Source organism: Heterocephalus glaber, unplaced genomic scaffold, assembly GCF_053883595.1.
Source record: "Heterocephalus glaber isolate CG9 unplaced genomic scaffold, H.glaber_assembly_v1.0 deba00001760, whole genome shotgun sequence".
In the NCBI taxonomy this organism is placed as follows: domain Eukaryota; kingdom Metazoa; phylum Chordata; class Mammalia; order Rodentia; family Bathyergidae; genus Heterocephalus; species Heterocephalus glaber.
The window spans coordinates 4638154-4665222 of record NW_028258457.1 but is presented as its reverse complement, the minus strand read 5'-3'; the positions used below and the strand labels follow the sequence as shown (position 1 = coordinate 4665222).

Genomic DNA, 27069 nt, shown 5'->3' with positions numbered 1-27069 from the left:
CGATGGAGAGGCTCCCTGGACACACCAGGGATACAGAAAGGGTGCAGGAGGGGTCAGCTTTTTCTCGATGCAAATTGATGATCTTGATTTTTCTTTTTTTCTTTCTTTTTTTTTTTTTTTTGGTATGGGGGATTGAACTTGGGACCTTGCGCTTTTCAAGGCAGGCGCCGGAACCACTGAGCTAAATGCCCGGCCCCTCTTTCTTTTTTTTTTTTTGAGACAAGGTCTCGATATGTAGTCCAAGCTGGCCTTGCACTCACTATGGAGCCCAAGCTGGCCTCAAACACATTGATCGTCCTGCCTCAGCCTCCCGAGTGCTGGTGGACTTGCGCCCCACACCAGGCTGTAAATGGATCTTGTTGGTGCTGGAGATGCACCTAAAGCCCTCCCCAGGGCCCCTGGGTGTGCATACAGGGCACTGAACTGCACCTGATTTGAGGAAAACAGATTTGAGCCTATGACTTATCTGGGTCAGAGGGAGTGAGGTTCCCATCCAGGGATGCAACCAAAAACTGGCCACTTTGAATCTCTAAGATTCCATGGCTCTTTGAGTCCCCAGAGGTGGCAACACCACATATCCTGCTTCCAGCCACCTGGCTGTCACCCCACTTCACTGGCCTGGATGGAAGGAATGGGGGAGGGGAGCTGCACCTTGAGAATGCACTTCTGTTGGGCCCTGGTCCCCTGAAGGCTGGTGACCCAGGAGTCCACCCCTTCTGATCTTGCTGTCACTCCTCTCCATTGCGTAGCCAAGGAGGGGAAGTGACTGTGGTCCTCCCTTGCTCTAGATCCTTCCATAACTCCCCAGTGCCTGTGGGACAGAGCCCAGTGAGCTCAGTTTGGCACCCAGAGCTCTCCTTTCTCCTCCCACTGGGCTCCCACACTCCAGAAAGTAGGGCCTGCAGGAGTTCCCTGCAAGCAGCTCCCCTTCCCACATCCGGGTATCATTCATCTCCATCTTTGCATGAACACTGTTCCTCAGATTCCCAAGGTCCTCAAAGCCACATTTCTCATTTGAGGCTTGGAGGCCCAGGGAAGTGAGAACACTTGCCTGTGGTCACACAGCTGGCCAGGGCCAAAACAGTCGGCAGACCCCTCCGGTGGACTGCAGACTCCTGACAGGCATGCCACAGCACTTATTCCCCTTTTCCTAATGCCGCCATAAATCATAATAGGTAGCAAAAAAGGGAGCTGAGTGACAGGCACATTACACAATGCATCCTTTAAGATTAGCCTGAGTTCCATGGCATGGAAAACCCAAATCATTATTGAGGGAGGCCATTCAGGGCTGTGTCAGGGTCCCAGACATCTGCCATCTTGTTGCTCTGCCTCTTAGCACACAGATTTCCAACTCTAAAGTGGCTGCTCCAGCTCCAGCCATTGCATCTGCCTTCCCAGCCACTAGGAAGGAGGAAGGCCAGGAGAAGAGACCCGCTCCTCCTTTTAAGGACTCTTTTTGGGAGATCATATGACTTGTTCCTTCATCATAATGTGTGGAATGTGGCCAGAAGACCACACCCAGGAACAGGAGAAGCTGGGAGACATCTTTAGCTTGGAGGCTGAGGAGAGAGAGTTGCTTTGTTTACTAGCTGCATCCTCTCCTGAATGTCATCTCCCCAGGGCAGGGGACTTGGACTCTGTCACTTTGCTGTGAGCTCAATGTCTGACTGGCACATAGTGGGTCCTCAAAACAGACCCCCCACCCAGTACTGGGGATTGAACCCAGGCCATCTGCCCTGAGCTCCACACCCTGCCCAATTTATTTATTTATTTTTGGTACCTGGGATCGAAGTCAGAACCTTGCACTTTCCAGGCAGATGTGGTGCCACTGAGCTAAATCCCCAGCCCCAAGGCCATTTTATTTTTAATTTTGAGATCGGCTGTCACTAAGTGGCTAAGTTGCCCCAGGTTGGGCTTGAACTGAGATCCTCTTGCCTCAGCCTCCCAGAATGCTGGGATGACAGGTGTTCGCCACCATGCACAGCTTCAAAATCAATTTTTGGGGGGCCAGGGATTTAGCTCAGTGGTTTCGCTGCCTGCTTCGCAAGAGCAAGGGCCCGAGTTCAATCCCTGGTACCAAAAAAAATTTTTTTGGTACCGGGCATGGAACTCAGGACCTTGTGCTTTTGAGGCAGGCGGCGGAACCACTGAGCTAAATCCCCGACCCACAAAATAGATTTTTAAAGCCAGCAAAATTTGAGGGGAGTTAAGGAGCAGCGCCTCTCACCTGGGAGGGAGGCTTTTGTTGCATCATTTGTTTTTTTTCTTGGTCTTTTTTTTTTTTTTGGTACCTGGGATCGAGCTCGGGTCCTTGCGCTTGCAAGGCAGGCGATGAAACCACTGAGCTAAATCCCCGGCTCTAAAGGAAAGTTGGAATCATTTTTTGGGGGGGGGGGCATACTAGGGATCGAACTCAGGACCTCGCGCTTGTGAGGCAGGCTGCAGAACCACTGAGCTAAATCCCCAGCCCCTCTTCTTGTTTTGGGGGGGTTTTTTTGGTACCGGGGATCGAACTCATGTCCTTTCGCTTTCGGGCAGGCGGCAGAACCACTGAGCTAAATCCCCGGCCCAGCTAAATCCCCGACCATCTTCTTGGTTTTTTGAGACAGGGTCTTGCTATGTAGTTCAGGCTGGTCTGAACTCACCTTGTAACCCAGACTGGCCACGAACTAGCGGGGATCCTCCTACCTCAGCCTCCAGCGTGCTGGGATTACAGGTGTGCCCTACTACACCCGGCCTCTGTTCCCATTTTGCAGACTGGAAAACCAGGCTCCCAGTTGGGTACACGGGAAGGGGAGGGGCTGGGCACTGAGGTCGCAAGGACACCTAGGGCGCATGCGCAGGAGGTGGCCGGCCTAGGGCGCTTGGAGCCAGGCGGGTCCAGGCGGGGCGACTCGGGAGAAGCTGTCCCCGCCCATCCTGTCCTCAGCCCCAGCACTGTCTGATTGCATTGCCCCAATTAGCACACCTTTAAATTTAGCTTTTCTCCCCCTGCCTGGGGACTGCGGGAATCAGGGGCGGGCGCTGGCTCTTTCTAGGAAAACGTCACCTCTCCTTTGGCGACACCAGCTGTGGGCTGCGGGCCTACTCCATTCCCTGGGTCTCTCCAGGCCACCTGCTTCGGGTGCCTTGATGGGAAGCTGTCTGCTCTCCCCGCTGTGCCCGAACTCTTCCTTCATTGACTGAGTTGGGCTGGGTGTGGTGGCAAGGGCTGTGATTTCAGCATTCTGGGAGGCTGAGGCAGGAGGATGGAAAGTTCGAGGCCAGCCCAGGCAACTTAGCAACCTACAGAGACCTTGTCTTAAAATAAAAAATAAGGGCTGGGATGGAGCTCAGTGTGAAGGCCCTGGGTTTCATCCTCAGTACTGCAAATAAATAAATTAATTAATTAATAAGCAAGCAAGCAATGTGTGGACCATTCCCAAAGGTTTCATTGCTGGGCCCAGTTCTGTTTCTCTGCATTACTTCCACGTTTCCAAATAGTTTTACACACCTCTTCACTTATCAGTTGGACATTGTCTATCAATTATTCCTGAAGGTTGAGATTTACCTAGCTCTTTGGGAGTATTCCTTCCTTCAAATAGTATTTTTATGTTATTTTTTTCCATACCAGGGATCAAATTCAGGACCTTGGGCTTGCCAGGCAGGTGTGGCTCCACTGAGCTAAATCCTGGCCCTCAAATAATATTTAAAAAAATTTTTTGGCATATCACCTCACTATGTAGTCAAGGCTGGCCTTGAACTCATGGAGATCCTCCTGCCTCAGCCTCCTGAATGCTGGGACCACAGATGTGTGCCACCAGACCTGGTTCCCCCAAATAGTTTAATCATACTGTTTGGTTAAATGAATATTTGGTCTTATATTATCATGTGGAAATATTGCCCACATTGGAGCAGCATACACTAAGAGTACTAATCTTCTAGGACATGCTTTTTGATTTCTCTAGAGTTAATGGTCACTTTGGTTTTATGTGTCTATGAATCACATCCAGGTTTTCCTGTGGCTGCTGCCTAGCTGTGGTCCTGGCTCCTCTTTTCTTTAACACAAAGGGAGCTCTGCAATATAGCTTCTGCCCTTTAGTTTGCTCCTGTATTTGGGGAATGTGCAGCTCCTTGGATTCCAGAGAGAACATTTCTTGCCTAACTCGTTGCAGGAGCCCAGACTGACATGACTGCAGTCATCTTGAGTTATAACAGCCAGGATGGTTCTGGAATGACCCTGGAGTGTTTACCTCCTGCAGAATTTCCCAGCAAACCATAAATAAGCACAACCTTTGCCTGTTCTGTAGAATTTTCCAACCACATTCTGAGCTGAGCTGTCAATACCAAGAATGTGCCCGGGGTCTTTGATAGTAACTAGAGATAAACCAGGTACATTAGAGCTTGGAGGAAGTGGCTTTTTCTTTTTGGCCAGACTGGGGGTGGTATCCATGGCCTTCTCACTGAGCTAAATCCCTAGCCTGTTTTATTTTAAGACAGGGTCTTGCTAAGTTGCTGTGTTGCCCAGGCTGGGCTCAAACTCATGATCCTCCTGCCTCAGCCTCCCAAGTGCTGGGATCACAGGCCTGAGACATTTTGCCCAGTTAGGCAAATTTTCTTCAATGATATCATTGGTGATTATTTCTTCCACTTTTCCATCTTTGTTCTTTCATGTCTGGAGTGCTTCCCTCCCCCGATGTGGACTTCTTGGATTGATCCCCTTGTTTCTTTTCTTTTCTTTTTCTTTTTTTTTGAGACAAGGTCTCCCTATGTAGTTCAGCCTGGTCTTGAACTCACTATGTAGCCCAGGCTGGCCTCACACTCATGGCGATCCTCCTACTTCAGCCTCCCAGTTCTGGGATCACAGGCATGCGCCACCACACCCAGCAATCCTCTTGTCTCTTGCTCACTCCCCTTACCTTTTTCTTTTCATACTACTTTTGATGCCTTTTCCTTCACACTTTTCTCCAACCCTCCTGTTGACATTTGGGCTATCAAGACTTTTAAAAAAAAAAAAAAAAGACTTTTCATTTCCAAGAGCCCTTTCAGTTTTTAGAGATTGTTCCTCTTTATTTATTATTATTATTATTATTATTATTATTATTATTATTATTATTATTATTTTGTGGTGATGGAATGGAAACCAGAGCCTCCTGTATGCTAGGCAAGCACTCACCACTGAGCTACATTGCATTTGAGGAATTCTATGTAGCCATGAAAAACTGTATATCTTTCCACAATAGCCAAAATGTGAAAACAGCCCAAATATCTATGGATGGACAGACAGATGGACATAGTGAGGTCCAGCCACACACTACAATGTTACTCAGAAAAGGAGCGAGGCTGTGACGCTCACCACAGCATGGATGGACCCTGAGGACACCGTGCTCAGTGAGAGACGCCAGACACAGAGGACACAGCATGGGCTCTACAGACAGGAAATGCCCAGGACAGGCGACTCCAGAGACAGGAAGTGGACTGGGGTGCTGGGGCTGGGGAGGGGATAGTGTTTCTGGGGTGATGGGGTGTTCTGAACTAGTCAGAGATTATGGTCATACAATATTATGTTTTTGTTTTTGGTTTTTTTGTACTGGGGATTGAACTCAGGTCCTTGCGCTTGCCCAGCAGGCGGTGAAACCACTGAGCTAAATCCCCAGCCCATTGTACAATATTATGAATGTACTAAGTGCCAATAACATGTGTACTTTGAAATGGCTGACAAGGTCAATTTTTTTTTTTTTTTTTTTTTTGGTACTGGGGATCGAACTTGGAACGTTGCACTTGCAAGGCGGGCAGCAGAACCACTGAGATAAAGCCCTGGGCTGACAAGGTCAATTTTATGTCTTTTACTACACTTAATAAATAGATGTGGCTGGGTGCAGTGGCACACGCCTATAATCTCATCTACTCTGGAGGCTGAGGCAGGAGGATCTCAAGTTTGAGGCCAGCCTGGGCGACTTAGCCAGTTTCTTGTCTCAAAATAAAACAAGTAAAAGGGATGGAGATGTGGCTCTGTGGTGGAGGATTTTCCTAGCATGCGTGAGGCCCTAAGTTTCATCTCCAGCACTGATAAAAAGGTGTGTCTCGTAAAATCATCAGAAAAATTAGGGGACAGGAATTTAGCTTAGTGGTGCCACCGCCTGCCTCACAAGCACAAGGTCCTGAGCTTGATCCTCGGTACTGAAAAAAACAAAACAAAACACAGTAACTTCAAGAACCAGGTGATATATCAAAGTCATTATAATGTCCAGTGAGGGAAAAGCTGGAATCAAAATAGTATAAATGGCCCATCTGTAGCTAACAGTGTATTTTTCAAGAGCTGGTAGGAAATAGAGTTTGATGGCAATTGATTAATTTGTTTCCCCTTTTCCATTTTTTTCTGAATTTTCAAGGTTTTTTAAAAAATAGGAAAACCTCACTATATTAGAAAAACTGAATTGTGGTAAAATATATATAGAATTTGCCATGTTAACCATGTAAGGGCCTAGTTTAGCAGCATTAAGTGAACTCAGCCGGCTGTGCGGCTGTCCCCACTGTCCACCCCCAGCTGAGCTCTGTCCCCAGAAAACGCTGACCCTCATCTCCTCCCCAGCCCCGCACCACTGTCCTCCTTCCTGTCCCTGTGAGTTTGACCATGCTGGAGCCTCCTGGAACAGGGGTCAGAGTCGCCCTCCTTTTCATAGCAGTGTAATAGTCCATTGTGTGGCCAAGCCACATCATTGTGCCTCCCTCCCTCCCTCCCTCCCTCCCTCCCCTCCCTCTCTCTCTCTCTCTCTCTCTCTCTCTCTCTCTCTCTCTCTCTCTCTCTCTCTATATATATATATATATATATATATCTGCTTTTTGAGGCAGGGTCTCCCTTTGTAGTTCAGGCTGCCCCTGATCTATTAGCCCAAGCTGGCCTCGAACTCATGCCAATCTTCTTTTCCCAGCCTCTGGAAAGCTGGGATTACCAGCAAGCACCACCACTCCCGGCTCTATCTCTTCATCCTTCGATGGACACTCAAGGTTGTCCCACCTTTTGCTTGTTGTGAATCATGCTGCCAAGAACATGGCTGTGCAGCTGTTATTTCCCAACATGTTTATTTTCAAAACTGGGCAGAGGTGGGTAAGCACTGCCCCAGAACGCCTTCCCCACCTTAATGGGAAACGCATGTCCCCTCTCACAGGCTGGGCAGAGCCTCCCGCTGCTTTCCTGAAGTACCTGCCTGGCCCTAGAAGCCAAATCAAGGAGGCGGCTGGGAAGCAGGCGCAGTTACCCGTCCCTGCACACAGGGCAGAGACAGATGCTCCTCGAATCCCCGCGGGGCACTAATTTCAGTCCAGGGCCTCGTTCACGGCGACCTTCTCCTGCTATCCGTGACCTTGCCGAAGGAGCCGCAGCTCTGCCCTTGGGCTTCAACCCTCGGCCACCCGCCCCGCCAGCTGGGGTTACTGCCCCGCCCCGCGCGCTCTGCCCGCACTCACGGCGTCTCCTAGCAACGCCGCCGCCACCGCCGCAGCCGCCTGGGTCCCGCTAGGCTCTGGGGGCTGAAGTTCCCCGGGCGGAGCCGGCCGGCACCTCGGGCTTCCGGGCCAGAGTTGTTGCTGTCCCGCCACCCGCCGGCGGGCGCGCCGGGGTCCCCTGTCTGGTGCGCCCAGGGCTGGGGTGCCGACGAGGGGAGGAGAGGTTAAGAGCAACTGCGGTTCAGGCCTGGAGCGCCTCCCACCGCCCAGACGGCGCGTCCATCTGGGCCGAACTTCGCTCGGCAACTGGCAACCGCGAGGCTTTGCTGCCGGGCTTCGGAGTTGCTGGGAGGCCCGCTTAACTCTTTCTCGGCAGGGCTGTTTTCCAGCCACCTGGCGGTGACAGCGACAGTCTGCTTTCCTGGGGAACCGGGGGTGGGAACGGTGAGGGGCGGGTGGCGGGAAGGAGGGAAGAGGAAGAGCGGGAGGGGCGGAGGGAGGAAGCGGTCCGTCCTCGCTCCTGGGGTGCACAGCAGCCGGGCGGGGCTTTCCACGAAGCTGCTGTTGTGGGTGTCACACCTGCCGCGGCCCTGGTCAGGCCCTGCCCTTCCCCTGTCCGTTTCTCCCAGTGCCACCCCCAGCTACGAGATGGACATAAATGGCATCCCCTTAACTGCTAGGAAGATCTGCTGGGTGTCACAGGGCGTCTTTAAGCATCCAACGGAGAGCTGTTTATTTAGCTCCTCGCCTGGACTGGGCCTGCCCACAGCGCGAGTAATACTTTCACCATTTGTGCTCTAAAGGCTGGACGGGGTTATGTGACAGGGAGGCCTCTGAGCAGGTGACACTGGACCAGGCACCTGAAGAAAGGGCGAGGAGGAACATCAGAGAAGAGCTCACCGGGCAGTGGGAGCAGCATGTGCCAAGGCCCTGGGCCAGGACCAAGATTGGTTCATCAGAGAATCTGCAGAGAACGTGGATCTGAGGTGGAGTAACCAAGGGACAGGGTAGTAGGTCAGTACACGAGGAGGTTTTGTTTCGGTCTGGGGTTTAATCTTGATGGGGAGTGGGGTTCCTTGATAATTTAAGCAGCAACTGCTACCAAGGATGGAGAGATCAGAAGTGGAAAGGGTTGGATTTCCATGAAAGTTGGCTGAGAAGCCAAAGGAATCCCGGAAGACTCCATGGCGCAGGGAGCCCCTGCCAGCTGGGTGGGTGTGGGAGAGGGGGCAGGAGAGGGAGCAGGCTGGGACTGTCCCATGCACCCATCCCTGGGGGACTGCCTGTGGCCTGGGGCCGGCAGGGCAGAGCCTCCCCTGGAGGTCTGAGTGGTCACCTGTGTCCTCTGCTAGCTCTCCAGGACACCAGCTCCAGCCAAGTGACTCCTTCACTGTCTGTCTGAGAAGTGTGCCCCACCAGGCTCCCTGGCTGTCCCTACATGCCCACGAGTGTGCCCCGTGTCCCCCCCCTCAGCCACCGCCACCTTGCCTGCCTCTCACCTGCAGCCGGGGAGCCCCAGGCCTGGAAGCTGTGACCCCTGTGCCTGGTGTCCTTATCTGAACCCCTCCTGCATCCTGGGGTTTGTGAGGAGGACTGGGGGGCGCTGAGGGGACGTGGGGTGGGGTCAGAGCCATCTCCCATTGGCTTAGACGCCGCCTCCCCCAGGAACCCTGGAGCCGGTGTCCTGCATGTGCATGCCTGGGTGGGGTGGGCACAGCCTGAGGGAGGCCCCCCTTGGATGCACAGGCGTGGAATCGTCTGAGCAGGATGGGCTTTTCCCTCTCCAGGCACTGGGAGGGAAAAGAGGGAGAGGGGGCAAAGGAAACACCTGCCTCAGGCTGGCTGAGACTGGAGGCTGAGTCAGGATCCTCTCTGCAGAAGGTATTCAGGGAAAAGGCAAGACTACAATGTGTCTGGGGTCAGGCTAGGACCGAGGCTCACAGGTATCCTGAGGAAGCCCACCAGGTGTCCTGAGGGTGAACCTGGCTCAGGCCCTGCTGTGCCCAGAGTTGAGGTCTGTTCATAGCTGGGCAGGTTTGGAGCTGGGGATCCATGGACCCTGCCCACTGCATGGGGACAGCACCTGCTTCCCACCTCCCAGCCTGCCTAGGGACCTTTCTGAAATTTTCATAGCCAACCACCCCGCCTTCGATACTGGGGACCAAGACGGGTCACCTACTTTATTTTAAGTGCACACACAGCAGGGGTGTTCAAAGCCACCAAGAAATACCAGTGTTTGGGCTCAGCCATTGGGAGACAGGGCTTTGGGCAAGGGAGGAGCCCTTGGGGCCACCCAGTGTGACTTCTCAGGTATTTGGAAGGAAACAGACAGAACATGACTAAAAAAGGAAAATTTCCCTGTCCCATGTCAGGGACCAAGCAGCAGCTGTCTGTGTGCACCTGCACCCAGGTGTGGGCCCGCCCAGGTATACAGAGGGGCATGAGGACCCTGGGGTGGCTCACACCAGCCCCTCTCCACCCTGCCGCCCCCGCTTTCTGTCCCGTGTGCCTTCCTCGACCTTGGTCTCACGAGGCCTCTTCCGGAAGCGCGGCCGGGGCCGAAGGGGTTCCATGCCGAGGACCTTGTGGATCTGCCGGAAGGCCACCATTCTCAGGGCGTGCTGTGAGTGACGGGGTCTTATCAGGACGCTCTGCCAGGCTCTGCTCCCCGGGTCCCCACAGATGGAACCCTGGGGACACAGGGCCCATGTCTGTGCCCTAGGACCAGCCCTGTCCTGTGCTTTCTTGAACTGCTGAGCTCCAGCTGAGGTCAGAGTGGGGGCGGATTGTGGAGGATGGCAGGCGGGGGCTCTCCTGGGAGCCCCAGGAATGCTGGCTCTTCCTGCCTCACTGCAGGGGCCCCAGAGCCTGCCTGCCAGTGATTCAGCTCCTCCCATAAAAGTGGGACCCTGTGTGATTTTTTTTTTTCTTAGTGGAGATTGAACCCAGGGCCTTCACACTGAGCTGCATCCCCTAGCCCTTTTTATTTTATTTTTTAAATTTTGAGGCAGGGTCTCGTCAAGTCACCCAGGCTGGGCTCAAACTCAAGATCCCCTTGCCTCAGCCTCCCACACATGTGCCACCATGCCTGGGTCAGATTTTTTCTTATAAAAGCTTTCTGAACGAGGAAGCCATGGCTGGGGCTCGGAGTTTACAGATTGTGCAGCATGGCCAGCAGGACCTGAAGTCTAGGCCTCGTCCCCATGGCAGCCACAGTTCTGAGCTGCCAGCCCCACTCTGGCTGGTTGTGTCCCCACGAGCAGCCCTGCTGTCCCCAGCTGCCGCCTGTGCCAGGAGTCTCTGCAGGACTGCTGGGCTGTCCCCTACCTGGGCACTGGCCGTCACATCCTCCCGCTCCTGCTCCGTCATGGAGTCGAGCGCGTCCATCCGGTCTTTCTCACAGGGATCCTGGATCCCAGGTCCGTCTTTTTGAGGAGGAAGCAGGAACAGCAAAGATGCAAGGTCACCCTCATGAGGGTCTGCTGGTGACATAGGCCACTGTGCCACACCATAGAACCTCAGGGGTTCACGGCCCCCTGACCACAGGCCCTGCCACGCACACCCGGGTCACACCTGTGTGTGCTGGGCACAAATGTGTCAGGCAAACAAACCACGGGCACAGAGTTTTACCCCGGGGGGGCGGGGGCTGTGGGTGTGGGTTTAGTTCTGGGGACCGAATCCAAGGCTTTCTCACTGAGCTATATTCCCAGTCCTTTTTTTACTTTTTATTTTGAGACAGGGTCTCACTAAGTTGCTAGCTGGCCCATGCTGGTCTTGAACTTGCAGTCCTCCTGCCTCAGCCTCCCAGGGTGCTGGGATGAGAAGTGTGTCATCCTCTTCTCCCACTTGGCATCATCCCGTGTCAACAAAAGCTACTGGAACTGCCCTTTTCAGTGTCCTGTTCCCAACCACCCTAGGGAGTGTCTGTTGTGCCACTGCCTCCCTGGATTATAAACCGAGAGCTAGACAAGCTATCTGCTGCCTGCTTCTTTTGAATAAATAACAACATATCCATTCAAATCCATTTGAATCAGGTATCAGCCGGCCTCGTGACGGGGGCAACCCCGAGGGTGGACCCCTTCCTGCTCCTGTCGCACTTCTGTCCCCCGGTGGCCATACCGCTCTCTAGCCTGGGTGCGTCGCGATCACCTTCCTGCCTCTGCTGAAGTGCGCATGCGTGGACTCACCTGCCAGGAGCGTGCCCGTGGCCACGCACTCCAGGACCCGCCGAATGGCGTCCCCGGGGCTCAGGGGCCGGGATGCGCTGCTCAGTGCCTTCTCCACCAGGAGCTCCATGGCCTGGGGGACAAGAGGGACACAAGAGGGGACCTGTGCTCTCGGGGACCCCAACCAGCCCTTGTCCACCCAAAGCAGCTGTATCAGGGCTCGACCTGGGGAGACCCTGGGGGACCCACAGGCCCCTTGGGCACAGCCCCTCAATCCTCCCTGGAAGATGGGCTCCGGGGCCTCTGCAGCCCCCTGGCACCTCTGTGGCAGCTTCCCCACCTCTGTCCCTTCCGGTTTTCCACCCAGGGTGCCTGAGTGTCACCATGGTCCCTGGAACATTTAGCTAGGGTCACACCTACTCTGTGCAACAAGTAGCCTTCCTCTAAGACGCCTCTCCAGCCCAGCAGGTCCCTGTCACCCCAGCTCCTGAGGGCAGGGTGAGGACATGCATGCAGGCAGCCTCAGGACACTGTGCCGTGTCTGGGTGCTTGTGGGGTGGGGTGGGAGTCGGGGGGCCTGGGGCCTCACTGGAGGGGGCAGGGCCTCTTGTCTCCACCTCCCTCTGGGAAGGGCTCTGATGGGGGAACATCAGAGCTGAGGGGGCCCCTGGGGTCAGGATCAGGCCCAGCTCCCCTCTGATGCCCTGGCCAAGGCAATGGCCGCTTGTTCTCTGGTGCCACATTTGTGTGGTCTCTGGCCTTACTACAAGTTTGAGTTTTAGGTAGTGACAGTCCAAGGAGGCTATGGCCAAGGCCTGTCCCAGCCCAGGGCCTGAGGTGATCCTCGACCCTTATCCACCTGTCTGGGCTGAAGCTTTATGTGGTCCCTTCCTTGAGCACTAAGTGCTTGGAAGAGGCACAGTTTTTTGGTTTGTTTGTTGGAACCCAGGGCCTCCACCCTGAGCTCCATCCCAGCCCTTTCTATTTTTATTTTGAGACAGGGTCTCACTAAGTGGCTAAGTTGCCCAGACTGAGCTCAAACTTGCCATCCTCCTGCCTCAGCCTCCCAGAGTGCCAGGATAACAGGCCTGTGCCACTGTGCCCAGCTAAGAGGTGCTTTGCTTGGGGCGATGAGATCTGGCTTCTCAGCATAGCAGAACCTCCTGGGAGTGTTTTGGGGGCCCAAGCGCCCTGCACTGCCGTACCCAGGCTGGTAGGGCCCCCCACGTGGGCACTCGTTGGCGGAGGTCCCGCAGGACCCTGATGATGATCGCACAGGGCTGCAGGCTGCTGGCTCTTGCCTTTTGGGAGGAAGCACATGGTTAGCTCTCAGGAGCCTCAGCTGTGTGGGGTTTGATTTTTTATTATGAGATGGGAATCTTGCTAAGTCGCCCAGGCTGGGCTCCAACTTGGGATCCTCCTGCCTCAGCCTCCCAGAGTGTGGGGATGACAGGCGTGCACCACCTCGCCCAGCAACACCCACCTTTAAGAGACCAGCAGCCACTCATGAGGACCCTGTTTGGTGACATGGCCCGCTCTCCCCGTCCCCACCCTCACACCCCTGACCTGGAACCACTTGGCGTGGCGGAGGGCAGCCAGGGACTCCAGGCACTTCTCGGGGCTCAGGATGTCTGGGTCGGGCTGCGCTTCCTCCTCTTCTTCTGCAAGTAAGAGTGCGGTGAGCCCCAAGGCTGTGGGGCCAGGACAGTCCTGTGCTGCTCTGCTGCCTCAGTGGGTGGCTTGGGGCCTTGTATTTATCTGGCAAGAAAAACCACCACAAAACCCTCCTCTCCACAAAGGCTGTGCTGCACAGGAGCCAGTTCTCTGGCTTTGGTTCTGCCCCTCCTCAGATTAAGGTCAGCGTGGTGGCGCACACCTGTAAATCCCAGCACTCCGGAGGCTGAGGCAGGAGGATCCAAGTGAATTCAGGGCCAGCCTGAACTACAAAGGGAGACCCTGGGTCAAAAAAACAAAAAAAAGGCCCAGGGGTTTAGCTCAGTGGTTCTCTTGCCTGCCTCAGAAGCACAAGGACCCAAGTTCGATCCTAGTACCAAAAAAATAAAAAACCAAAAAAAAAAACCCACCAAAAAACGAAAACAAACTACAGATTTGGCCTGGATTCCAGAAACTTCCAAATACACCCTGAGATGTGGGCCCAGTGTGGTGGCACACACCTGTCATCCCAACTATTCAGGAGGCCAAGGGAGGAGGATCTCAAGTTTGAGCCCAGCCTGGGCAACTTAGGGAGACTGTGTCTCAAAATAAAAGGCGCTGGGGATGGAGCTCAGTGGGAAGACCCTGAGTTCCACTCCCAGTACTGAAAAAAAAGACAGAGAGAGAGAGAGAGAGAGAGAGAAAGAGAGAGGAGAGAGGGAGGGAGAGAGGGAGAGAGGGAGGGAGAGAGAGAGAGAGAGAGAGAGGAGAGAGGGAGGGAGAGAGGGAGAGAGGGAGGGAGGGAGAGAGAGAGAGGAGGGAGGGAGAGAGAGAGAGGAGAGAGGGAGGGAGAGAGGGAGAGAGGGAGGGGGAGGGAGAGAGCAAGTTTTCGGTTTGTTGGGGTCCCAGGATGGAGCAGTTTCCCTCTGGGGCCGAGAATGTAACACACTGCCCTCTCTTGGACATGTGGAGGTGGCACAGATAGGTGTGTGTGCAGAAGGGGGTTTCAGGAGGCGGCTCCCCCTCCAAGGCTGGGAGGGGACACTGAGGGAGCAGCCACAGGAAGGGCGCGTTCCTGGTGGACCAGCTCCCACCGGCTGTGGGTTGGAGAGTGTTGGGCATCCCATCAGGATTTGGGGCCTCTTAATCTGTCCAGTCAGGACTCCCAGAATTCATTGATTTATTTTGCAGCACTGGGGATGGAACACAGGGTCTTTGCAATGATCCACACCCCGGGCTTTTTTATTATTTTATTTTGAGATGGGGTTTTGCTCTGTTGGCCAGGCTGGCCTTGAACTTGGCATCCTCCTGCCTCAGCCTCCTATGTAGCTGGGATGACAGGCGTGCGCCCTCACATCTGACTTCCGCTGTGTTTATTTTTCAGATGACTGTTAATGACATCTGATTATGGCTTTCCACTTTTGGACATTTTCAGTTTTGAAAGCAAAATGATCAAAACTGTACTTTGTGGCCCTCTGGTCAAACTCCCCCCGAAATTAAATACAGATCACACGGAGGGTTCAAGGATGTCTATGGTCTGGAAAACCGGCCTGGAGACTGTTCTAGAAGGTTCTGGAGCTGAGAAACCAGGGTGCACAGATGGGGCGACTACTCTGCTCTCCCAGGAGTGGCATCTCTGCCTCCAAAGCCCCCCAGCCCGTGTCGGTGGCGTGTGGCCCTGGTGACAACAGGACACTGCTCAGATCTGCTCACTGCAACCACTTCTGTGGCATTTCACCCTGTCAGGGGCCACAGGGACCAGCGCTGGGCTGGCGCAAGGGGAGGTGGCCGCAGTGTCCCCCCACCATGAGACAGCCCCTGCAGCCTGCCTCGGGCTCACTGCTGTCTCTGACTCACTTCCTCCGCTGCCCCAAACCCAGTTCTTCTTTTTTTCTTCATCATCTAATTTCTACTTTTTTCTGAGTTATTTTCCCAAATAAGAATAATCTAACCTACCCTTTGTTTATGCTTACATACGTAAAAAAAACAGCCTGGCAACAACAGATTTATGGAATTGACCTTAGAAGCTATTTGCAAATTTCAGATTTAATTTGTGTTTTATGCATTTTTTTTTCCTTTTTGCAGTCCTAACAAGATAATAATCCAACAAAGGAAAAAAAACAGGGGCTGGGGATTTAGCTCAGTGGTTCTGGTGCCTGCCTTGAAAGCACAAGGTCCCAAATTTGATACCTGGTACCAAAATAAAAAAAAAAAATTGAAAAGTTGGCCCGGGGTTTAGCTCAGCGGTACCACCACCTGCTGCCTAAGTGCAAAGTCTCAAGTTCAATCCCTGGTACCAAAAAAAAAAAAAAAAAAAAGGCAGAAAAAAAAAAGTAATTTTTTTCTTTGGAAACATCTTTTCTTTTCTTTTTTTTTTCTTTTTTTTTGGTATCCGGGATTGAACTCAGGTCCTTGCGCTTGAGCAGCAGGTGGGGAAACCACTGAGCTAAATCCGTGGCCCCTGAAAACATCTTTTCAAACCAGGTGTGGTGGTGCATCCTGTCATCCCAGGACTCCAGAGGCTGAGGCAGGAGGATCACCATGAGTTTGAGGCCAGCCTCAGCTACAGAGTTCAAGGCCAGCCTGAACTACATAGCGAGATCCTACCTCAAAAAAACAAAACAATAGCCGGGCATAGTGGTGCACACCCATAATCCCAGCACTAGGCAGGAAGACTGTCAGGAGTTCAAGGGCAGTCTGGGCTACATAGTGACTCCAAGGCCAGCCTAGAATACACAGCAAGACCCTGTCTCAAAAGAAATGGGGGAGGGGGGAAAGAAAAGATCTCTTCAATTTTAGTGTTTGTCATGGACAAATTCTGGATAAATATATATATTTTTTGATACTGGGGGCCGAACTCAGGACTTTTTGCTTGCTAGGCAGGTGCAGAACCACTGAGCTAAATCCCCAGCCCATGGTTGTATATTAATACATGTATGGCTGTGGAAGTCTGAAGGGCATTTCATGACTGGTTATGAACATCTCTAAATTAATTTGCATTTGAGAAAATCACAATTAATTATCCTTTCCAGATCTAGGGGTGGAGTTCTTTCTTTCTTTTCTTTTTTTGCTTTTCCCAGGATCAAACTCAGGACCTCGCACTTGCAAGAGAGGCATGGTGCCACTAAGCTAAATCCTGGCCCTCTTTCTTTTCTTTACTTCATTTTGTGAAGACAAGGTCTATGTAGCCCAGGCTGACCTTGAGCTCATGACCTTCCTGCCTCAGCCTCCTGTGCCTTGGGATCCCAGCTCCCAAGACTTAGCTCTTGTGCCCCCAGGGGGGTGGGGGGAAGAGAGGAGCCACAAGGCTGTCACTGTGGCCCTGAGGATGGGTGTGAATGGCACCCTGGAAGCGTGAGTTGGAGGGGCCGGCCGCACCTTGGTCCGCAGAGGGGTCCTGTCGCATCAGGGGTGAGGTGATGGACACGGTGACCTGCATCCTGGGCTCTTCACAGGAGGAGATGACAACGCTGGCTTCGGGGTCAGAGGAGACTTCGTACTTGTCATCGCTCACCATCTGGGAGGTGCGGGTGCAACACAAGCCCCATTACCCCTGCTGAGGCTCACGGGCCACCGGGAGGGTGGGGGGCGGTGTATGTGCAGGGCCACACATGCTGGCTCCTGGGAGCTGCCCTGGGCTGGGCACTGCCATGGGACCCCACAGGGGCACACGTGTGTAGACATGTGTGCTGTAAGCGTCCTCCTTATGTAAAGGATGCCCAAAAATCAATAAGAGCAAGACATGTGGTCCAACAGGGGTGGAACGAAATGGGCAAATGAAATGACAGAAAAAGAAAACACAACCCTTTTACCACAGTGACAAGAATTATCCCCATGATCAGAGAAAGCAAATCAAAATTCATGGAGTGCCAGGTGTGGTGGCACACGCCTATAATCCCAGCACTTGGAAGGCTGAGGCAGAAGGATAGCTGTAAGTTTGAGTCCAGCCTGAGCTCCATAGTGAGTTCAAGGCCAGCCTGAACTGCATAGTGAGACCCTGTCTCAAAAAAACAAACACAAAAACAAACTATCATGGAGCTGGGCATGGTGGGACACGCCTGTCATGCCCACACTCTGGGAGGCTGAGGCAGGAGGATGCAAGCCCAAGCCCAACTTGGGCAACTTAGCCACTTAGAAAGACCCTTCTCAAAATAAAAAATAAGAAGGGGTAGGGATGGAGCTCAGTGTGAAGGCCCTGGGTTCAACCCCCAGTACCACAACAAATAAAAGTAAAACAACACTATGATGAGATACCATCATCACCTGTGGGCCAGACAAAGGTGTCAAGGCCTGTGCGGCAGCCCAGCCTCCCCATCCATGGTCACACCATCTGCGCTGCCTGCATCCACCCCTGAGCCCGGCCTCCCCTGAAATCTGCCTTTCTCCCACGCAGGGCTCCCCTGGGAGGTGCCCTGGGGCTCTGTGTACAGCCTGGGCGGGGCAACTCCAGCTATTCCACAGCCACGGCCATGTCCTGGGGACCCAGACTTCCTTCTCTTTGGAACTGGGCTGTCAACTTCTAGAAAGCAGCGCCCCCAAATTGGCCATCCCTGCTACCCCCATGGCACCCAGCAGGTCCTCAGGGGACGTGAGATTAAATCCCAGAGGTCGGAACATATCGCTCCTCTGCTTTGGACTCTGCGGTCTCCCTGAATCCCACCTCCTCTCATGGCCCTCAGATTCAGCTTGATCCAGGCCTTCAGGCCTCCTGCCCAGCTCTCCTGCCCCAAGTTCAGCCTCTGTGTAACGCTTTTATGTGCAATGCTGTCCCCCTCGGGCATCTCGTGGTGTCCTGACATCTGTTGGGGACGCTCGCCTCCCCTCACCTGTTTGAAGTAGCCCCAGTTCCCCCGGTTGCTCGCTCCATCCCTGAGGGCTTTAACTTCTCAGAGGAAGAACCAGAAGTGAGCTGGCTAACGCCTCTTCACCCTGGGGTCTGCCCAGGCCCCAGTCAGTTTCTACCTCTCACTGGACAGGTTGGGGTGGTGAAGGCAGATTCCCCAGAGTACATGGAGCAGACTCAGGGCAAAGAGACTAATCTGGGATCAGATTTGTTTGTTATTCTTTTTGCAGTAGTGGGGATTGAACCCAGGGCCTTTGCCCTGAGCTCCATCCCCAGCCCTTTTTATTTTTTAAATTTGAGACAGGGTCTTGCTAAGTCACTAAGTTGTCCAGGCTGGGCTGGAATTCATGATCCTCCTGCCCCAGCCTCCCAGAGTGCTGGAGTTACAGATATGCACCACCACTGTCACTGTTGACTTAAAAAAATTATTTTTTTTGAGACAGGGTGTTGCTATGTAGCCCAGGCTGACCTTGAACTCACTATGCAGCCCGGGCTGGCCCCAAACTCACAGTGATCCTCCTGCCTCAGCCTCCCCAGTGCTAGGATTGGAGGCTTGCGGCACCATGCCTGGCTTCTGCCCACTTTTCATTATGGTTTAACCTCTGCAAGGGTGGCTGTGGTTCTGAAGGGTGGGTGTGATATACATGACTGTCCCTGTGGCAGGACATTTGGACAGTTTCTCAGTTATAGCCTGACTTCTCTACAGCAGGGGGCCCTGAAGTTTCCAATACTCTCTCTCTGCAGCAATTTATAAACATGAACTCTCACCAGGCATGGTGGCTCACGTCTGTCATCCCAGCCCTTTGTGAGGCTGAGGCAGGAGGATGGCAAGTTGAAGCCCTGCATGAGCAACTTAAAGAGAGCCCGTCTCAAAATAAGAAAAGGGCCAGGAGTGTGGCTCAGTGGTGAGCATTTGCTTAGCATGTGCCAGGCCCTGGGCTCCATCCCCAGCCCTGCGCAAGTGTACACACACACACACACACACACACACACACACACACACACACACACACACACAGAGCGAACTCTGGCTGGTTTCAGGTCCCGATCTCCCAGGGTTCCTAACATGGTGACCTCAGGGTCGCGCAGGCGCAGAGCGCGGCCTTACCAGGAGCTGCTGGGGCAGCCGCTCAGCGATTCTGCACAGCAAAGCACGCGTGGGCTTCTGGGAGCAGAGCAGGGTCAGCCGCACGTTCCGTTCGCCCCGCAGGACCAGGCCCTTGGCCAGGATGCCAACCCGCATGACACCCTTCAGGACCCGCGGAGAGGATGCCAAGCTGCAGGGAAGAGCAAGGTGTTGGCCTTGGGGAAGGGGCGGGGGACCCCGGGGGCAAGGGCAAGGGGACTGGCAACACCCTGAGCTACCCTATGCCTCCCTCTCCTCTCTCTCTCTCTCTGAAATCAAACCGATACAGCTATGGAAAGGACGCTCTTCAGAGGAAGGACTTGGAAAGCTAACTCCTTTAGCGATGATCAAATCATATGACAATTAATTATGAATTGTTTTCTTTTCTTTTTGGTACCGGGGATCGAACTAGGGTCCTTGCACTTGTGAGGCAGGCGATGAAACCACTGAGCTAAATCCCCGGCCCAATGTGACAATTAATTATGGCTTGAGGGACCTTCCTGCTCCTCAGCATGATGATTCAAGCAGATCTTAATGACATTCTGTTCTCTGATTACTCAGCCATCCTTCGAGGTGGGGGAAGTTGGATCAGAATCACACGTAGCTTCCTGGAGCTTGTAGTTAACCAGGTTCATGGGGTTGACTCATCCTTTGTGAACTGCATTCTTCATTGTTTGCTTTTTTTGTGGTGCTGGGTATGGAACCCAGGGCTCCCACATGCGAGGCAAGTGCTTGGCACTGAGCAACACCTCCAGCTCTTTGCATTCCTTTATTAAAATGTTGAGACACAGTTTTGCTAAGTCTCCTAGGTTGGCCTCCGATTTGAAATCCTCCTGCCTCACCCTCCGAATGCTGGGATGCCAGGCGTGCGTCACCATGCCTAGGTGACAGCTAGGACTTTCTCCTCTGAGGGCTGTGAGCTTGTAGCCGCTGCTCTGGCCTCTGTGGGCCCAGCAGCCGCTTCTGTTCCTTGCCTGGCCCTCCGCCCAGGGGTGTAGGGCTTGGGGGACAGGACTGACTCCACTACCTGCACTCCCCCAAGCTCTCAGTGTCCTCCTCGGTCATCAGGTCGGACACCAGCCTGAGGGCCCGCTCCACATGCGACACGGCCTTCTGGATGGCCTGCAGCTCTGCTTCTGTGGGGTAGATGGCCGCGTGCTTGTACATGACGTGGCGGTCATCGCTGGTCTCCGGCCGCCGCTTGGCCTGTGGGGAGAGGTGGCCCTCGTCTAGCAGGGCTGAGGGGTCTCAGGCCCATGGGGCATGGAGGGGCCTTGCAGGCAGCAGGGGGGCCAGAGCCAGGGAGCTTCAGAGCAGCAGCAGGATGGGGAGCCAGGGAGGAGCTCATGGCAGTCCTGTCTCGTTTCTAGGACAGAGGCTGTGGTTTGGCCCGCGGGGACAGAGGACTCCGGATGGCCTCAGGGTGGGGACAATGGGTATGTGATGAGGTCCCCACCATATGATGTCCCCAGGGCTGCGGGAGGCTGAGATGTGGGGAGGTCACACCAACCTGGGCCCGGGCTGCCGGTGTCTTCGGCCTGTCCGCAGGGGATGGAAGGGCCCAGGCAGGGGATGAGAGTGGCTGCTCCTCATCCTGGGGCCTCGGCTCCTTCTTCTGGTCCCTGTAGTGCACCTCGTGGGGCCTGGGGACCAGAGGACAAGGGGCTGTGAGGCCACCAGGAGACTGAGGCTGAGTGGCCGCTGCCCTGGGGACTGTCTCCAGCACCTCCCACCCATTTGCTGCCACCGGACACTTCTTAAATCAGGTACTGGGCGGAAGATCCTCTGGAATTGGGAGGTGCAGGAGGAGATGACAAAGTGACTCAGGGATCAGAGGTCAGCAGACAACAGAGGTCGGTGGACACAGGACTGCAGGCTCCTGCTCACAGCTAGGCCACCTCCCCAGTAGTCTGCATGGCGGTGACACTGAGCTCAGCACCTGCTCCACTGTGACCCCGCCCCAGCATGGGTGGGACAGCAAGGCAGTGCACTGCCTGGACATCCACGTGGGGAAGCAGTGGGGGCGGCCTGTCCTGGGGGTGGCACCTCAGCTCTGCCTCCCAGCGCTTTCTGGTCTCCTCCAGCTGCCGCTGCATCAGCTGCCGATGCTTGCGCGCCTGGTCCTCCCGCAGCTTCTTCAGCCGGCTGGGCCCCGTGACAAGGGGCAGGCTGGGGTCCACTTTCCTCTGGAGGGCAAGGTGGGGTCACCAACGTGGGGCAGCCCAGCCATGAGACAGCCTAGCTGCATTTCTGGATGGCTGGGTTTATATCCCTCCAAGTCTTCAAACTTCTTGCTCCACTTCTCCATCCATCCACTTCTCCATCAACCCTTTCCTCCCTTCCTCCCTTGCTCCTCTGGCTCCTGAGTGATGGGGCTGCGTACATCCCTGCCGGTCAAAGCAGTGCAGGAGGAGCCCAGGAGGGACTACCCACAGCTAAGAGAGTGGAGAGGGCTGAGCCACGGGCAAGACTGCAAGGTGGAGGGCAGCACCATGGCGGAAGAGAGTGGGGCGCGCAGGCAGGCAGGGCGCCGTGTGCGGTGGGCGAACGAATCCCCAGCAGAGGAGGGGCCGAGAGGCTGCCGCAGACCTCACAGCGCCCAGTGACCCAGGACAACATGCAGGACACTTGGGTCCAGGATGTACCATCCAGGTTTCAGTCCCATGGAGGTAAAAGATGCGCTAGGAGCCATGAACCAAGGTGTAGAAACAGAACCGGGGCCCTTCCCCACGCAGAGCCCAAAGTTAAGCCAACCGCGTGGGGCCCCTCGGGCGGCCCGGACTCCCCCTGCCGGACGCACCCGGTACTGCAGCCGGTGCCGCCGCCCCCGCAGGTGCAGGTCCTTGGCGTTGCGGTCGTTGAAGTTGCACTGGCACAGTTTGCAGCGGTAGCGAATCACTTTCCCTTGATCGTTGCACACCTACAACAGAGCACAATTGCCATCCGCTTCACTAAGGGATAGGCCTCCTGTGGCATGGTCCCAGCTGGTGTCGTTTGTCCCCGCAGCCCTCCTGACGCTGAGCTACATCCCCAGCCCTTCTTTTTTATTTTGTGACACGGTCTCTGTTAAGTTGCCCAGGCTGGCTGGAACTGGACATCCTCTTGCCTCAGCCTCCATACCGCTGTGATGACAGGCATGTGTTCCATTCCCAGCTTAGCCTGATCATTTTGCACATTTGTACAGGTGATATTCTGCCTGTGGTTGGGAAACTGTTGCGTGTGGTGGTGGGGGAGCAGGAAACTAGGAAGCTGGTCAGGTGAGAAGTCTTAGTTGGGCATGGTGGCACATGCCTGTTCACCCCGCTACTGGAGAGGCTGAGGCAGGAGGATTGCACATGCCAGCTCAGCTTGGGCAATATTGTGAGACCCTGTCTCAAAATAAAAATATAAAAGGCTGAGGGCACATCTGAGCGCTGACACTTGCCTCGCATGTGTGAAACCTGGCCCTCCGTAGCATCACAGCAGCAGCAGCCTCAACCTACCTCCTCCACGAACTCCGGGCCCACCGGCTCTGCAACCCAGCCCCCCGCAGAGGCTTCCTCGGAGCCCCTCCAGGCAGCCGTTTCTCCGGGCCCCTCCGACTTGGACTGTGCTGCTGTTCCCTCCTGGGGTCTGCTGCACACTGTCAGTGGCTCGAGAGGCCCTGGAGGGGAACAGCTGTGTTACTTGTGACCGGTTCTAGCCAGAAGCCACAGCCATCCACATACCCGCCAGGCCATACTGGAGTGAGAGCCACACAGACCTAGGTCTGACCTTGTCCCTTTCTCCCTTGTGGTGGCCATGGGAGCCACCTGGTGGCTGGCCTCACTCTTCAGTGAATGCTGTCAGATTCAACATGACACTAGTGTCAACGCTGACACCAAGGGGAAGGCAGGAAGAGAGGGAGGATGGCGGGATCTGCCCAGTAACAGGGATTGTTATGAGGACAGAGAGGGGCTTATGTAAGAACTGCTGTCTGCCATGCTGTCACACAGGCCTCAGTCTAGGGGACAACCTGCCTGGCTTTGTCACTAGTCATGGACCTGCATCACATCGGAGCTGCTGTCCTCACTGACCAGGACAGCCCAGGGCCTTCACACTGACCTACATCCTGAGCCCTTTTTTATTTTTAGACAGGGTCTTGCTAAGTTGCTAAATTGCCCAGGCTGGGCTTAAACTTGTGATCCTCCTGCCTCAACCTCCAAAGTGGCTTGGATGACAGGTGTGCACCTCCATGCTTGGCTTCTTTCAAAATAACTTGCAAAGGTTTCATGGTCTGAATAAGACCCTTAACCCCTCCTTTGTTCTCTGGACACGGAGGTCATGCCTGCCTACAAATGCCAATCTTGTTTGTTGTTCTTTTCTCAAATACACACTCCTTGACTTTGAAACAGTGTGTTTCCAAATCTGAGAAACCAAAGATGCAGATTCAAATTTCTGCCTGGCTTTGGGTCCCTTGTTTGAGGGACCCATGAATTGTACAAAATCTATAGTCCTTAGTCGATCAACTATCAAACAGTGGGTGGAGTAGATTGTATGTTAGCTCTATAATTGGGCAAATTTGTGGCACCTCGGCAGAGAGAAATCTATCAAAATTCCTTGATTTTTTTTTTTTTTTTTTTAGAATTCCTTGATCTGATATTCAAATTCATACTGTGGGCTGGGGTTTGACTCAGTGGAGTGCTTGCCTAGCAGTTTTGAGGCCATGGGTTCATCCCCAGCACTGCAATTAAAAAAAAAAAAAGTGTTGGGATTCAGGGCCCATGCCTGTAATCCCACCACTTGGGAGGCTGAAGCAGAAGGATCACTGTGAGTTGGTGGCCAGCTTGGAATACATAGCAAGACCTGTCTCCCCAAAAAAGCATGTTATTATTCAACAAATTATGCTGCCGAGGCCAAAAATAAAACGAGCATCTCCTCTGCTCAGCAAAGAACATGGAGATCCAGAGCGGAGACGGCTGAATGGGCAGGACTGGCTTGGAATTCCATCTCCACAGCTGGCCGGGCGGACTGGCCCAGGCGCCTGACCCTCCCTCGCCGCGGTTTTCCACCTGCACATTGGGACTGGTGGCAAGATCACCCGAGGGAGTCGAGGCGCAGTGCCGGGCAGTGCACACTGGGCTCTTAGCAGGGTGCTTGGTGTCTCCCTGGGCATGAGCTCCTGTGTACAAGCGGGCTGTCCCCACTCTGGGGTCCACAGGCGAATGCCCGCAGGCCCACGCGGGGAGGCAGGGGCCTAGGGGCGGAGCCTCAAGGTGTCCCCACAGCCGGTGCCCACAGAACTCATCAGAACTCACCCCAGCGCGGGGCAGGAAGTGAGGGGCCCCTGCCGCTTCCGTTCCTGCCAGTCCCCTCTCCCACGCGTGTTCGCAAAATCACGGGTCAACCCTCAAGCAAACATTCACGTCCACGCGTACAGCCACGCGCACACGGACCCACAGACCACGCCCACAGAGCCAGGCCACGCCCACACAGGCCCCGCGCACGCGCAGAGCACGCACCCGCGACGTGCACGGTGGAGGCCAGACGTCTCCGGGCAGGCTCGGGCCCGTCGGGGGCGCGCGCGCCGGAGTCTCCCGAGTCTTCGCGGGCGGCGCTGTGCGGGGCGCGGGAGCCGCTCCTGGGCGCGGGCTCGATGGTGGGAATTGGCTTTCCCAGCCTGGTGTGCAGCTTGAACACCTGGAACGGACGCCGCCGCGGTCAGGGCCGCCCTGGAGAGCCCGCAGCGCACCCCGCAGGCTTTGCCGGGCCAGGCCAGGGTCGAACCTTCTGGTGCCGGGCACCCCGGATGTGCGCGTCGTAGGCGTCCTCCCCAGTGCAGGACACGGAGCACAGGTCGCAGTACAGCGAGTTGCCGTCAGGCCTCTGAGCCGCCTCCTTCTTCCGGTGCTTCTGCCCGTCCAGGTGCTCCCGGTAGGTCTGCCGCCAGAGCGAGCAGGTCAGCCGCCGGGCGCTGTCCCCTCCCGCAGGCTGCGGGCCCAGCTGGCGGGAACCCATGGGAGACAGAGCCCGGCTGTCCCCACCCTCTGCCCGCTGGCGCCCTGGAGAGGGACGAGAGTCCCTTTATCAGACACAGCAGACTCAGAAGCCAGCCTGTGACGCCCACCTACTTGGGAGGCTGAGGCAGGAGGATCTCAAGGTTCAGTCCAGCTTGGCAGCTTTAAGACTTAACAAGACCGTGTCTCAAAATAAAAAAAGGGATAGGGATATAGCTCAGTACAAAGGTACTGAGGTTTAATCCTCAGTGCTGCAAAAAACAAAACAAAATTTATTTTATGTAAAATAAAAGACATCAGTAAGGCTTCTTCCTTTTTCTAAAAATAAGCCAGTTTCTTACAAAATCCGCTCTGAGGATTACACATTTAGTTGGGGGCAGGAGGTGCTGTAAAAGAAACTTCTGGCATTTCTGAATTGGACCTCAGGATCTAAAGTGGCAGAACAACGTCACTGCGATTACTTTTTAGAAAACTGCTAAGAAACTCAGCCATTCCAAGCGACAGGAGCCAGCGTGACTCACAGGCTTTCACATCCGGGACTGCTGTGCCCCAAATCTCAGCCTGTGGGGTCTCACCCGGAATCCCCACTGGGTTCTTGGAATCCTCAACACCAGGCAACCCACAACCCACTTTTTTTTTTTTTGGTACCAGGGATTGAACTTGGGTCCTTGCGCTTGCGCAGCAGGCATTGAAACCACTGAGCTAAATCCCCAGCCCGCCACAACCCACTCTTCTTGTGTGGGTCCCCTCAACCCCTGTGCCCAGGCCTGGGATGAACATAGGCAGGAAATCTACACCATGGCTCTATTCTAGAGAGAAAAAACATAGGAGGCAGACCCAGCACTCTGGGAGGCTGAGGCAGGAGGATCTCAAGTTCCAGCCCTCTCTCAGAAACTTGGCGATTTAGGAAGACCCCATCTCAAAATAAAAGAGGCAGAAACATGGACAGGGTGGAAGGCGGGCATCCTACTGTATACTCTAGAATATTTTTAAATCTTGAAACTTGTAACCCAGGGTATTACCTAGGCAGCAGAATAAATACACTCATGCACGCAAATTAGGAACAGAGCCTGTGGAATACAGCCTGGAAGGCTCCACACTGAGGCGCTGCCAGCAAGTTATTTCTGGGTGGAAGGATTTGGCTACAGGCGCCTCTTGCCTGCTGTCATCACCCACACGGGCTTCCACCAAGTGTGGTCCCATTTTTCTTTATTACTTACTCCTTTTTTTTTTCTTTTTTTCTCCAATGCTGGGGATGGAACCCAAGACCTCCCCCATGGAGAGCACTCACCACTGAGCTACACCCCCAGCCCTTTTAATTTTTATTTTGAGACAGGGTCTTGCTAAATTGCTCAGCCTGGGCTTGAACTTGGGATCCTCCTGCCTCAGCCTCCTGAGTAGCTAAATGATAAGTGTGGATTACTGCACCCGGCCTTCATAGCCCCTTCTAACTCAGTTCCTGAGGGACTTGCCCTGCCTGAGTCACACTCCATATGCAGGGAGGGGGCTAGAAGGATGAAATCATCTACATCCTCTGCTTTGATGGGCCTCGCTCAGGGACAGCACAGTAGAAGGGAGGCTGACTTTGACTTGGGAAAATCCCACCTCAGGGGCTGGGGATTTACTCAGTGGTTCCAGCACCTGCCTCGAAAGCACAAGGTCCTGAGTTCGATCCCTGGAACCAAAAAAAAAAAAAATCCCACTTCAGTGGACAACTGGAGAAATGCAGCAGTGTGACCTGAGGCTCTCCGGGCAGCAGGTGAGAGGGCTGAAGGCTGTTGTGTGGTCACAGGTTGCCAAGGACAGTGGTGCACACCTGTTATCCCAGCTATCTCGGAGGCTGAGGCAGGAGGATCCCAGGTTCAAGCCCAGCCTGGGCAG

General features: G+C 54.4%; 1 protein-coding gene and 1 long non-coding RNA gene across 10 annotated transcripts in view; one reads left to right on the top strand and one right to left on the bottom strand.

Moving 5' to 3' along the window:
• The first annotated feature begins 7135 nt into the window (after positions 1–7135).
• LOC147821187 (uncharacterized) lies at positions 7136–11449 on the top strand. Of its 2 annotated transcripts, none has more exons than XR_015447457.1 (2): positions 7136–7610; positions 8229–11449. It is a non-coding gene; the product is annotated as an uncharacterized LOC147821187 (long non-coding RNA). The 2 variants fall into 2 exon arrangements; XR_015447456.1 differs by having other exon boundaries at positions 7136–7869.
• The window catches only part of Zfr2 (zinc finger RNA binding protein 2), a 32600-nt gene continuing 15122 nt past the window's right edge, over positions 9592–27069 (bottom strand). For 3 of the 8 annotated variants that reach the window (XM_087201344.1, XM_021244832.2, XM_004865864.3), the window contains 13 exons: positions 24959–25111; positions 24694–24871; positions 22014–22133; positions 21260–21399; positions 20724–20856; positions 20241–20419; positions 19196–19364; positions 16623–16761; positions 13158–13252; positions 12797–12892; positions 11613–11724; positions 10753–10850; positions 9592–10115 (listed from right to left, as the gene is read on the bottom strand). In XM_087201344.1, the coding sequence (XP_087057470.1) occupies positions 9885–10115; positions 10753–10850; positions 11613–11724; positions 12797–12892; positions 13158–13252; positions 16623–16761; positions 19196–19364; positions 20241–20419; positions 20724–20856; positions 21260–21399; positions 22014–22133; positions 24694–24871; positions 24959–25111 (1843 nt within the window). In that variant the 3' untranslated portion in view covers positions 9592–9884. Of the gene's footprint in view, positions 10116–10752; positions 10851–11612; positions 11725–12796; positions 12893–13157; positions 13253–16622; positions 16762–19195; positions 19365–20240; positions 20420–20723; positions 20857–21259; positions 21400–22013; positions 22134–22695; positions 22857–24693; positions 24872–24958; positions 25112–27069 lie in introns of all 8 variants that reach the window. The other 5 variants (XM_004865861.3, XM_021244833.2, XM_004865862.4 and 2 more) reach the window with 3 other exon arrangements.